General features: G+C 30.8%; 1 protein-coding gene across 1 annotated transcript in view; it reads left to right on the top strand.

The window, feature by feature from the left end:
- Window positions 1–14,978, top strand: part of LOC118205964 (peptidyl-glycine alpha-amidating monooxygenase B-like) — a 159,557-nt gene that overhangs the window by 27,376 nt on the left and 117,203 nt on the right. The window contains exon 5 of the mRNA XM_085820527.1: window positions 7,125–7,210. Within this exon, the coding sequence (XP_085676653.1) occupies window positions 7,125–7,210 (86 nt within the window). The remainder of the gene's footprint in view (window positions 1–7,124; window positions 7,211–14,978) is intronic.

Below are 14,978 nucleotides of genomic sequence, written 5' to 3'. Positions count from 1 at the left end.
CTTGCGACAACTGCCTTAAAACAAAATCCGCTTGGTGGAGTTTTGGATAATCATCAAAAATGAATATCCAACTTTTAAATTCAAAAGCTTTAAGGATTCTCATTCCTTTTGCCATATCATGCTTATGCAAAATGAGATTTTCAGCTGTAGCTGTATTAAAGAGCAAACATCGTACAAAGATGAATGTGTAGCAAGAAATGACAGTGGCATTGTCAAGTCTTATCCCTCTCTCTGAAAAACTGTGTGGAGATCAGCAAGGTTACCCATTCCATTGATTTTTTCCTATTTTTCTTTAGTAATAATAACATAATATTCTTGTGTATCAGTTCAATGTATACCTATATGAGCCTCAGATTGTGGTTGTTTTCAATTCTGTGCCTGGTCACTAGTATACAGTCTTATTTAATGAAGCGTTGTAATTTTCTATGACACTATGTAGTAAGCAGCTTGTAAAGCACAAAGCTTGTACAATACTTCATTGAACGTGACTAGGGCACCGTGACAAAATACTAAACCTGTAAGTGCGTTGCCAACTGAAAAAGTTTTGAACTCCTGAAGTAGGTGATGATTTCCTGCTGCGGGACGATGGCGCTAGACCGCACAGGACTCGCATCCTGGATGATTATCTTCAGTAGCAAACAATTCAGCGTATGTAGTGGCCAGCTTGGTCACCAGACCTGAATCCCATCGAGCATGTTTGGAATGCTTAGGAAGGCATATAACTGCTCTCAGTTCTTCTCTTCAGATCCTTGCCATGCTTGTAACTGCTTTGCAAGAGCAGTGCCGCTCTCTTCCTATGGAACTGATAGCCTGCATGGTTGACAATATCGTAAATTGCTGTATGTGTAGCATTGCTTCTAGGGAAGATCATATTTCATGTTGAAGGTAATTTTCCTATACCAAACTAACACATCCAAGTTGTTCATTTTATACAAATGCTAATTCCTATAACACCATAATTGCCTGCTAATTTTTTTCTTGTTACTCTATACCTCTATGTGTTGTATACCGTAGTTCATTTTAATTAAATTCTACATGTATTTTTTGAGTAATTATCATTTTTGTGATTTTTCCTTAATTAATGATAACCAGTGTGTATATGTATTATAATATGTGACAAATCTAAAACTAAATTAGTGAAAAATCACTTTTTTTTCAGGGGGAATAGTTTTGAATATATTTACAAAAGTTGTAAAAGCTGGCTATTACCATTTGAACTATTTTCTATTAGCAAAGAAACCATATCTGTAGCTTTTCTTTTGAATATTGGTTATAGATTTTCGGAAAGCATGAGTCAGTAATGCTTTACCATGAAATTTATGTTTTCATGGTCTAATTCTTAGCCATTTCCATAATAATCCATAGAAGCTTTTCATTTGTTTTTCTGTAACTGATATTAGCTTTTCTAGGGAGAATTCTACATTGAAGAAATTAATGTTAATGCTCCTTGAACTTCCCCAAGCTTTGAATAATATTACATAGTTTTGTCTGGGTCAGAGTTTGAGATTAATCTTTGATTCCCTTTTACTGATCCAACTTTATGAAAAATTTTCACAGATATATACTTACAATGACAGTACAGTGTTTTATAGAATTGTTCTTAAAATTTGATAGGGGCTTTTAGTTTAAAAAGAAGGAAAACAATTATTGAATTTTTCTCGCATATTTTTCCTGAAAATAAAACTAATTATTGTAGAATTTTGATTTTGGCCCATTTAAATAAATAAAACAAAAAATTATCTTGCAAATGAAATTCTTTTGTTATTTTTAAAGTAATTTACCAAGCTGTGGCAGTTGTTTAAAAATTGATTTTTTTCTGCTATGTGTCTATTGATGATGGATTTTTAATAAATCAAAAAATTTAATCCTTTATTGTTAGCAATCACATTATTTAAAATGACAATAATATTAGATTTCTAAATCAAAAAAAATTTAAGAATCTTATAGATTAGAATACTTAAAAAAGCATCATGCATATTTCAGACCTGCATTCAGTGGCAGTAAATTACTTTTATTATAACCACTCTTCCATTCAGTAAAAAAAAGTATAACCATACACTTATATATATATATATATATATATCAAAGATTGAATTAATTGAAATTCATTGAAATAAAATTTTTTTTTTTTAATGAGCGGTTTTAGTTGAATGCACTAAAATGTGAAAAATAATTTTGTTTAGCTTTTATGCTATTATTCACATACAACTAAAAGTAATATCAGGTACTGTCCTGTTATTGGAACTAGATTCAGAAATGTATGAATGTTTCTATGTATATATGTGTATGCATATACAGTATTATTATATGTGTATGTGTATACATACACATACATTCTAACACAAGGCTCTAACAATGGTGGATTTTTTAATAAAAATTTTAAGAAATCTAAGCACCTGAACATGATCATTCTTATAATGACATTTCAGTATTATCACTTTTATTCCTTAAAATTCTGTTAATGTCCTGATACAACTTTTATGTTGGCACCCCATGATTTTATTTTTAGTTGCATATAAGCAAGGTTATTTTGATAGTTAATTCTTTTTAAATGTTTGGTGTATTTGGCTAAAACAATATAATTAATCGATTTTTTTAAAAAAATTTATGTGTTTTCAACTGTCAATGCATATAAAGGGTATTCAATAAAAATCATACGATTTTAAAATGGTATTATTGTCACTAATTTTTATTTGTGTTTAATATGTCCTTACAACTCATAATGGCTAAATACATGCTTCAAGAATTTTTGTTTTGGGCAAAAAATTCTTCCCTGAATACATAATAGCTGTATAAAACGCTGTCCATATATAGCAGTTATATGTTGCTATTAAATTGGATCATATTAACAATACCAAAATCTTGTGAATACTACATGTGTCACCTCAACAAATTAGAGCAATTATAGTAGGCAGAGAGAAACAATATGTTTGTTAGGTTTGAGTGCTTAATATGCTAAAGAGCCAAAACATTTTGACCATCTACTCAATAAATGCATTGCGTGACCTTTGGCCTGAAAACAATGCAACTCAACTTGACATGGATGCCACAAGTTCTTGGTAGATGACTGGAGACAGGTTGTGCCAAATGTCTAAGCAGCAGTTGCACAAAGTTGAGATATTCTGACCTAGTGATGTCTGAGCTCTAAGCTACTCAAGAATTTTTGTTTTGGGCAAAAAATTATTTTCTCAGATGAAGCTCATTTCTGCTTAATTGGATATGTGAACAAATAAAATTGTCAGTTTTGGTTTAAAAACAATCTTTAAGAGATGCACAAGAAGCCCTTGCACTTGTAAAAGGTCATTAAACGGTATAGTTTTATGGTATAGAGCAAGGTTTTTTAAACTGGGGGTTGTGGTACCTGCAGCAGGGTGTCGCCAAAAATTTTAGCAGTTTTGATATGTCTTATTATAATAATTTTACAATTACCAAATATTTTTACACAGTGTATCTGAAAATAGATAAAGATAAGACAAAGAAAAAAAACAAAAACATTTTGATGCATTCTTTTTATAATATAAACGTTCATTTTCCTTGCTTTGCACGTGATGGTGTCATTCGTCTGTTACTTATTTAAAATTTTCATGTTGTTCTATGTCTTAAAATTAGGAATTAAAGTTAATGACCTAAAACTACAGTAGTATATGATAGTACAAGTGAAAAAATTGACAGTTTCACTCACGCGTGTGTCGAATTTGCGCAATACTTATAGAGTCCTACAAAAAATTTTTAAATATTATGTTGTCCTGGGAGTCACAAAAAAATCTCAGTGATAGAAAGGGGTCGCAACTGAAAAAGTTTAAGAAACCTTGGTTTTAGTGGCATCATTGGGGCCTCTTTTTTTCCCTTAATAATTGAGTGTGGAAATACAGTGACTGATGAGTGATGTCAGTTGATGGTAACGAATTTTTGTGCTCAGATTTGGAGGACATGTTTCAACAAGACAGTAATACCACTATAGATAGTAATACCACTATCTATAGCAAAAAAAAAAAAAAAAAAAAAGTGTTTGGTGAAAGGATAATTTTACAGAATAGTTAAGTTGGCCTCCCAGATTAAGTTGGCCTCCAGTTGGCTGTTAGTTGGCCTCCCAGAAGCTGGGATTTAGTGTCTTTAAATTCTTTTTATGAAGTTATCTGAAATCAGTGATTGATATAAACAAATGATAAGATTAAAATCGCAATAACAACCTTGTATTTAGCGTATATGCTAAATACGAGGTTGTTATTACAATTTTAATTGTCACATTGCCGTCTTTCTCTTCTATTATAAATAAGATATTGAACACTGCATTTGTGATATTAAATCTGAGTTATTGCATATAGTCATCAAAAATTGGGTTCATTGAATTTGCTCATGTGCACCAAGTCAAGATGAATGTGTTAAGTGCTGTTTTAGTCAGAACATAATATCATAAATTAGTAAATGTCAAAATAATATAAAATGTTTGATTGTACCTGAAGTAGTTTTTATTTTATTTCATTTTAAAATCATTTAACTTTTATTGGTGCTTCCTTTACAATTGGTTTGGTTATAATAGTGTTTAAGGAACTCGGAGCCACATTTTAGTCAGGAGATTTTCATCTCATGGTCTGTTCTAATGCCAAAAACAAGTATCAACTTTCGGGTTGTTTATTCTCCCATCAATAAAATTCCGAGTTCCATACTCAAGGACCCCATTCCGGATATGAATTCCTGGGGTATTTATAGGATTCCTTGCCAGTGTGGTTTAATTTACATTGGCCAAACTAAGAGAGCCTTAAAATTTCGCATCAAGGAACATGAGGCATATGTTAGAAAAAAGGAAACACAGAAGTCTTCTGTTGCTCAACATTGTTGGTCCGAAAATCACACTTTCAATTTTTATGCTGCCAAAATTATCCAAAAAAACATCTTCCGTTTTAGAACTGGATTTTCTAGAGGCATTTCACATTCATAAAAGTCTTTCTGTTCTAGTTAACGATCCTAATTCCAATCCAAATTTGCTTTCGGCCTTTAAAGAAATTATGTTTTAGTTCTGGTTTCACCAACAGATGGCGCCACTTGCTTATTCTTGTTCAGGCTTTCTTATCTTATCTAATCATTATTTCCTATCTTGTTCATTTGCAGTTTTGCAGCTGAGGATGGTGGTTCGGTAAAACCATCGAAACTAGTCCTGTGAAAATTTTGTAAATATAACGCTGATTTTTGTTGTTTGACTTCTGAATAAGTATCATCTATTTAAAAAAATGAAAAGTTAGCATTACCATTGATTATTTTGCCATTTTATAGGAAAATGCCACTGATAATGGCATTCTAGCTGTGGATTTTGAGAAACTGTAAATTTGGCATATTTTATTTATGAAATAATATTTATTTTAATTTTATTTTTCATGAATTGTAATTCTTGAAGTAAATAGAGACAAAATCCAAGATCTGGACTTGACAGTACTTTGGCGATTTCAGAATTTTAGAGGTTTTAGATAATCAGTTTAAATCTAGTAAGATGATGTGTAGAAATTGTAAAATTAAAAATATGTGAAATTTTATTAAACATTTCTTTCAATATAAGTTGTTTTTGCTGGGGGTAATACCTTTTTCTTTAATTTTATTGTTAGATATATCTTTTTTAATTAAAAAGTTCCATTGATCAAATATTGCAGTTGCCATGTTGAACATTCCCATTAAATTGTCAGTCAAAATTTTTACATTTCCAGCAGTCTCTTCATCAATATTTTCTGGAATTAGAACCATACTACAGATTTCGTTGTCCATTAGTTGATATATGATTGAGGCATTGGCATCACAAAGGAAAACTTCTAATATATTATCATTTTCATTTATGATTATTTCTCCACAAACTCCATTACCAGAATTTTTTTTTTTTTTTTTTTTTTTTTTTCTCAAAAATCTTCAGATTTGTGGCTATCATCATTGTAAAAGAACAAAAATCAAATAGATATATTATTTACTCCCTCTGGTTTATGTGACAAAGTTAATCTTTTTTGGTACTTGCGTATTATCCCATTGACTGTGAAAGTTCAACGATGAAAACTGGTGGAGATTCCACCAAAGTTGCTGCAGGTTTCTGAAAGAATCGATGCCTCTTTATTTAGTAAACAAACAGTTTATAACCTACTTTGTTTTTATGTTTCTTAGAAAGGCCTTTATTGATTTCTGTTTTGTAAGGCCCTCTAGTTTTACTGAGAGCTCTGTTTAGGATAGTATGAATGCAGAATTTCCATGGGTAATTGTTCCAATCTATTACTGTTTTGTCAGCCATATGCTCTGCACTTTTTTGTATTCAATAGATGTTAATTCTCTCAGCTAGCTGTAAAAGAACTGGAGTGTAATCACAATTGTGATTCTACAGCCATCAAACCATGGGCAAACAAAATGCAAGAAAAATTAACACTATAACTATTAATTTATATCCTTGTTTTTTCATAAAAACAAATGTGGCTTCTTGAGAATCAATTGGGTTACATCAAATTAAAGCACAAATATTGTGGATGTGTGGTTATGTCACACTTGTTTATAATTTCCATTAAATCATGTTGCCTGGCAACAGTTGGCCAGTGATTTTTAATTCATTAGCCAGTTTTTACACACTTTAGTCAGATTTCCATTTTCCTTGTCAGATTGGATATAGAAACTAATCCCTTGAAGTTCATGATAGTGGGATTTGTCTGTAAGAAGTACACTTTATTTTCGTTATGTGATTTAAATTAAACATTTAAAAAAAATAAATTCAGAAATTAAAAAAAAAAAATGAGTTTGTGCAATTTATCATAAAAATTTACCTGACTGAATATGCAGTGGCAGGATGTTGTGCTTACTGCCAAGGATCAAAAACTCAAAAAAAAAAGGATTTCTTATTATTTTAAGTAACATAGGTATTTAAATATGTATTGTAATATAAATATGATAATATTTTATTGTGCATATGTATAAAAAATGTATAGTAATGATTATTTACTTTATATTGTTATAGGTATTTATTATATATATTTGTATAATACTTTAAACTGCAGAAAGAGTTACCATACGTTATTCAAAATACTTTGCTTCTTCTAGTTGTTTCTCTATTACATTTTAATTGAGAGAACATTTTCAAAGCTTCTTTTTTTTTTCTCTTCTGTAAGGAACTGTGCCCATGGAGATATGTGCAACAGAATGAGTATCGTGTATGGATGGGCAAAAAATGCTCCAGCAATGGAACTTCCTCCAGGTTTGTATTATTTAATAAATGACTGAATATGCTATTAATATTCGTTCAGAAAACGTATACATTTTTAACTAAAAGTTTGGCATTCTTTTTATGGAGATTTTATTATTATTTGTATAAATATGACACATATCAAATTCTATTGGCTACTAATGAAAAGAGGCATTTAAAAACTGGAATTTTTTTTATTAAAATAGATGCCAAAGAAAGTTAACTTTTGGCATCTTGTTCAAAATTGTATAGTATTTTCTTAATATCGCTGACACGAACCTAACATGAACTTATAGTTTGCCATCTTGTTCAAAATTTTATAGTATTTTCGTAATATTGCTGACACAAACCTGACTTGAATCTGCACCTTTACAAAAATTCACCAACTCGTTGACAACTTTGTGGATGTTGAGAAACATTTGTTTTGCTATTCTTATCGGTCACAGGTGCTGTTCTATATGCAGATAAAAATAAAAAAAATATTTTATATTATCCAAAAAATATTATAAGAAAAAAATATATTTGACTGATATTTACATTTTTATAACCAGAAAATAATAAAAATAATGCAGGAAATAGAATATAGTAAAGGACCATTAAATATAAATCTACCTGTATTCAAACATGTTTGTGCTATATACATGCTTGGATTGAGTTTCAAGTATTGTAACATGCATACTTGAAAATATGCATAAACTTAATAGTTTCCTTGAATTTTAAAGGTGCATATAATCAAGAAGTACCAAATTTATGTATTTTTAACTCTAATTTATTTTTTTATTTAATGAACTTTTTTATTTTGTAATCATCTTCTTGAAGCAGGAATTTTATTCCAGAGTAGAAATTATAAGTTTATTTTGAATAAAAGAAGATTCATTACTCTCATTTCAATGTGAAGTATACTTACTCACAATGAAATGATGGCTTATGAGAAAGAAAAAGCTTAAATTGCATACTTATGATATTGAGAACTCAGTTGTAATTAATAGTCAATGTAGGAAATAGCAGGCTGATCAAATGTCCATAAGGATTTTTTTATAAAGATATGTAAATAAACCCAGGGCTGTGGAGTCTGAATCGGAGTTGGGCAGATTTTGGGGTAAAAGGAGTTGGAGCTGGAGTTGCTAAAAACAGGTCGACTTAGACTCCAGTTTTTGTTAGACAGTTTGAATTTGAAATGAACTTAAAGGGAATTGAAAGAAATTAATGACAATTTGAGTTATTATTTTCTATTTTATTTGTGTATTGATAAATAAATATAAGGGAGGAGGATGGATGTGATATTTGCCATTAGTGACTAAACTGATTCATTAGTTACTTCATTTAGTTACAAATCTCACTGGCAAATTTAAGTAAGCAGCAATAGCAGCAAGAACTTTCAAAATTGATGTCATGCTTAGGAAGTAAGCAGGAAAAGGAGCAATTATTGATCTATGCTATGGCAATGCTATGGGGAAGTACATATTTAACGATATAAAGTTTGCTAGAATTAAGAACTTTTTTTAGAAGATGTAGGTAACCCTAATGGGTTGATCTTTACATTATGGTAACTTGGCGTTTTTTTGGCGAAAATTTGGCGACCAACTCTCCTACAGCAACCCTCTATTTTTTTTTCCCGCCGCCATTTTGTCTTCATGAAGTAAAGACATGTTTCATTTCTTTTTATCTACTGAACACTTCTTCCAACAATCTACTAGCCGAATTACACTTATGCTAGAAATTTTATCTAACAAAACTGCTTAATCATGACAAATATTCACTGCAAAATTGGGAAAAAGTGCACAATACCATACTCCTTACGTGTTTTTCAAAATAACACATACACATAAACCATGTACACGCCGACTTATTTTTACTTAAACATCCCAGAATTGCACAAAAATGGCATTGCGCACACTCTTCACTATATCCGTGTACACCGCTTTTTTCTCATAAATTAGAAAAATTTCACGGAAATACATGACAATTTTCTCAATCTTTAATCCCGGTAAAAAGAACATATATGAAATTACCTGATCGCGAAAAAGTATTTACCCTTTCCAAATATGAACATTTCCACATATAAAATAAATAAAATATCCAAAAACTTTTACCTCTAAATCATCTATTACATTATACACGTCACCAACGAATTCATACCGCAAGCATTATAAATACTTAGTATCAAATATTTAAATTATTTCCGTGCACGTTTACTTCAACTTAAACGTGTACCAAATTCCTACAAACATAAAATTCACAAAATAACTATCATTTAATTAAAATATCACTAAACCATGTACACATCGACTTATTTTTACTTAAAAAAACATCCCAGAATTGCACAAAAATGGCATTGCGCACACTCTTCACTATATCCATGTACACTGCTTTTTTCTCATAAATCAGAAAAATTTCACGAAAATACATGACAATTTTCTCAATCTTTAAACCCGGTAAAAAGAACATATATGAAATTACCTGATCGCGAAAAAGTATTTACCCTTTCCAAATATGAACATTTCCACATATAAAATAAATAAAATATCCAAAAACTTTTACCTCTAAATCATCTATTACATTATACACGTCACCAACGAATTCATACCGCAAGCATTACAAATACTTAGTATCAAATATTTAAATTATTTCCATGCACGTTTACTTCAACTAAAACGTATACCAAATTCCTACAAACATAAAATTCACAACTATCATTTTATTAAAATATAATTAAATTCAAAAACACTACTTAAAATATAAATGAGCACATACATTAAATTAATACATACATAAATACCCATTTCGAATTCACTTTAGTTACGGCCGTGGGATCCAAAAATTCACGAACACTGTTTCACACAACACAGAATAAAGCCAAATACAAAATTTCCAGATTTTTTCCCGATTTCCCCCCTTTTCCGATTAAAGAACAGTAATTCGTCCATTAATATCACATGACATATCCCATGATCTCTCATTTCCCTCACACAAAATAATGTGTAATCAGAACTGAGTACTGCTCACATTATTACCAAAGTCCCAGGTAGTAACCTTTATCGCTTCCAAAATGTCGCCAAACTACCAGTTACCATATTGTAAAGATCAACCCCCTAATGTTTCACTAACAAAAAGACTGTGGAATGGTCTTGCAGAATTGGAAACTCCTCTTTCTACACCGTATATAGCCATAAGAAAGCTACAATCTGAAGAATTAACTGGAGGCGAGAATGGAAAAATGTGATGTTTGTACTTTCTGAAATGGAGCGTTTATTGCAGAAGGAATCATTTCTTCAATGAAGAAAAGAGGAACTAGTTTGCTAGACAATGAGATCTTGCTAGGTTCAATATATGTAGATCCAAATCACCGAATTTTGTTGGATGATGAACAAATTAAGAATGCAAAGAAATCCATCTATGAACTTTAATTAAGAATGAAATTATTCTTAGAACAATTAGAGAATTCGAATCAGGACAGTCAAACTGCAGACATTGCAATTGAGTCTCTATCATCCTCTTCTAGTGATGAATTAGATTTTAAGAAATATTTTTGGATAATATTGAAAAGGCTAAGGCAAAGCGAATGAAAATAAAAAACAAGAGCCTTTAGATATAAAAATTTAAAAATGCAAACAAGATTTCTACATAACCTCTGAAGAAATAGAGAAATATGATTGCGCTTGCAAGACACCTACAAGACACCTATCTCTTTTAGAACTTCTAAAAATCTGTCCTGAAAAGTTAAACGAAGTAGCCGTAATAGTAACATCTCTTCCTGCTACTCCAGTCAATGTTGAAAGACTCTTCTCAGCTCCAAAGTTTATCAAATCGGATCTATTGTCCTCAAACAAAGAAGATCTTGCCGAAGCGATGTTGTTTCTTAGAAATGCCAGTTTTTCCATTTCATAATGAATGCTAATTAGTATAAATAATTTGCTATGTTATCTTTTTTTTTTTTTTTTTTTTTTTTTTTTTTTCTGTAGCATCTATTACTTCTTTAATATTTGAAAAATAAGCTGTAATCCATGTGTATATGTTTACACACACACACACATATATATATATATATATGAAGGAGTTGGAGTCTTTAAAATTCCAGGAGTCACTAGGGAAAATGACTGACCTGAATAAAACAAATGAGATCATGTGGTTGGTTTCTGTGACTACTAAGGTCAAGAATGGGGAGATTTCTCTTTCCTGTCTTATTTAGTGGGGCAAATATTGTTTAAATCACATTTTATCTGGTGGATGATTGTAACAATCATTTGTACATGTTAATTGTTCCATGCAGTGTTGTGTAAAAGGCTATTGAATTAAAGTACATTGTTGATATCACTTGGTATAATAGGTATAAAGATTCACTTGCAGGGATATTTAACATACTCTGGAAGATATGCAATATAAATATTTTGGTAAGATTGTGTTTCTTGCTGTCCGCGAATTGTTAATGTCGCTCATACGTTATCTTGTTAGAGCAGTGGTTCTCAACCTTTTTTGCCCCATACATCTCTTTCACCATTGCTAGACAATTATTCTGAACCCTTCTCTTCCAAAACTTGAGAAATATATATACATTTATTCAAATTTAGATTATGTTTGATGTGTTTTATAAATTAAACAAGAAAAAGTACAGTCAAAAGTCGTTAATCCGGACTTGTCGGGACTTCGGCGATTCCGGATTATCGATTTTTCCGGATTATAGATCATCAGTTTAAATCTGGTAAGATGGCATGCAGAAATTACAAAATTAAAAATATGAAACCGTAATTTACGAAATAAAGAACAATTATGATCTAAAGGGTATCAAAATTTACAAAAAGAAAAAGCTTAATATTTATTGGTTTACTTTATTAAACAATTTTTTCACTGTAAGTTGTTTAAGTTGCTTCGTTTCATGAGATAATACTTTCTCTTTAATTCTATTAAACAGACATAATTTCTTGTTTAGTTACAAAGTTCCACTATTCAAGTCCTATAATTGCTGTGTCGAGATTACCGACTAATTTGTCAATCGAAATTTTTTCGTTTTCAATAACCTCTGTCACTTTCTTCACTATTGGAAGCAAATTATAATGACGAGGAACTTGTTTTAAATCATATCAAAGACGGGGTACATCGAGATGAAATATTATATTTAGTAAGGAATTATAAGCCAAATAAAATAAAAACATCTGCCTTGAAGATAAGGATAGTGCTGACAGATCAACTTCCAATTCATTGTGAGCAGCGTGAAATTGATAAACAGATTTCGGATTTCGAAACATACTTTCGCTTTAGATCCTTTACATATTAGTAAATATTATATATTTACTAATATGCCTTTATCCATTTTTTGCAGCAATTCCACTTTTTGTTTAATAAACTTCGAAACATACTTTTGCTTTGTAGATCCTTTATATTAATAAATATATACTATCAGAAATTCTATTTGATATAATCAAAAGTTCAAGCTTACTTTTATAAAATTGCTCTAACAGTCTGCAAAAAACAATAAGCCGGATCCAATTCGAAGATTAAGGAACAACGCAATCTTCAACATTTACTGAATTAGATAATTTTAGCTTAGCTTATACCGTCTGTTATACATTAAACGCGCATGCGTAAATGTTTTATGCGCACTCGCACACGCATATTCGCAGCCATAAAGGTCTTGCGCACACACGTAAATGCCTACACGCATGTTTCAGCGCGACACATGTGCAGTGAGTTTGTAGCTTTGAGGTCCGGATTATGGGTGTCCGAATTAACGACTTTTGACTGTATAGAAAATTATAGACACCGCTTAATGTGATCACAGTTAATGTTATCATTCAGATATTGTTATCGATTTGACAAAGCTCTGCCCACTTGTATTCCAAATCATGGAAAATAGCTTATTGTGATCAACAATTTGGCGCATATGATCAAAATATTATAACTTGAATTTTTTAAACTGAACTAAATTCACTAATTAAAGTCAAAACAGATAAAATTTTGCCAAGTGACAGGGAAATGTCATTGAGTAAGGGATTAAGTCCCTGTATAGCTTGGTTTTGATTTTAATCAACCATACAAAATTAAGCCAAAAAAGCAACTTTAGTTTGGCATAAACTTTTGAATAACTCTCAATTCTGAGGGTGATCAGACTCGGGTTCCTTTTTCTCAGGTGGAGAAAAAATTTCTGCAGAACTTATTTTTACCTTTTCCTTACCCTTGGGGGGGGGGGTAGGGCGAATCCATGAAATCATCCATCTAAGATTGCTTTTTATGCTTATTTTAAAATTTCTATTAAGCTTGGGGGTATAACATCAACTAAATAATTTCCAGAAACATTACAGTCAAATGTCGTTAATCCGGACTCGTCGGGACTTCGGCGATTCCAGATTATCGATTTTTCCGGATTATAGATCATCAATTTAAATCTGGTAAGATGGCATGCAGAAATTCTAAAATTAAAAATATGAAACCGTAATTTATGAAATAAAGAACAATTATGATCTAAAGGGTATCAAAATTTAAAAAAAAAAAAAAAAAAAAGCTTAATATTTATTTGTTTACTTTATTAAACATTTCTTTCAATGTAAGTTGTTTAAGTTGCTTCTTTTTATGTGATAATACTTTCTCTTTAATTCTATAAACAGACATAATTTCTTGTTCAGTTACAAAGTTCCGCTGTTCAAGTCCTGTAATTACTGTGCCGAGAATACCGACTAACTTGTCAATCTAAATTTTTTCGTTTTCACTAACCTCTCTGTCACCTTCTTCATGTCTTTATCCATTTTTTGCAGCAATTCCACTTTTTGTTTGATGGACATCGAAACATACTTTCGTTTTGTAGATCCTTTAGGAGCTCCAGCATCGGAAATTCTGTTTGACATAATCGAAAGTTCAAGTTTACTTTTATAAAATTGCTCTTACAGTCTGAAAAAAATAATAAGCCGGATCCAATTCGAAGATTAAGGAACAACACAATCTGCAATATTAACTGAAATAGATAATTTTAGCTTATACCATCCATTGTACATTAAACACGCACGCGAAAACGTATTCTGCACTTGCGCACATGCGTATGCGCAGTCGTAAAGGTCTTACGTGCACACGTAAACGCCTATGCGCATGTGTCAATGCGGCGCATGCGCAGAAAGTTTTTAGCTTTGAGGTCTGGATTATGGGTGTCCGAATTAACGACTTTTGACTGTATAAACTTTTGCACTAAAGATGTTATGTCCAGTTTATAAACAAACCATTGCATTTTCCTTGTTAAAATGCTGTGAAAGTACTCACAGCATTTATATGTTTCTAGTTAAGTATTTATATGTTTCTAGTTATATTTTTATTAAATTTATTGAATTCTATCACTGTTTTGATCAGCATTTTTTTTTCTCATTGTTTAATGTTATCAAAATAGTCATGGAGTTCATGGAATCAAAATAGTCACATTAAGCACTATTTATTGTAAATACCAAAACTTGAATAAAAGTAGTTTTTAATATTTTTACAAAAGCTAAATACCCAATAGCGAAATAGAAATAAGCGGCTGACTGCATTTCACACCACCCAACGGTTGAGAACATCTTGCTAGAATGTTTGTCTATAAATTGTTGCCAGATCTGCCAATTTTTTCCAAAGTAGCTACTTTTGACAAACTTGTACTTCTAAAATTTGTCTGTGCAGTTTTGCGATTTTTTTTTATGACTTCATCATTTCCTTGTACCATTTCTCATTATCTCAAAAAAAAATTAATGTGTCATATAATATATGTATGTTGGTATAATGTATCTATTAAAATTAATGTATAATAAAAATATAATGATTTATTTGA

Source organism: Stegodyphus dumicola, chromosome 7 (genome assembly GCF_044657685.1).
Source record: "Stegodyphus dumicola isolate Sdum_Otavi_A_Nest chromosome 7, ASM4465768v1".
Lineage (NCBI taxonomy): Eukaryota > Metazoa > Arthropoda > Arachnida > Araneae > Eresidae > Stegodyphus > Stegodyphus dumicola.
This window is presented reverse-complemented; position numbering and strand designations above follow the sequence as displayed.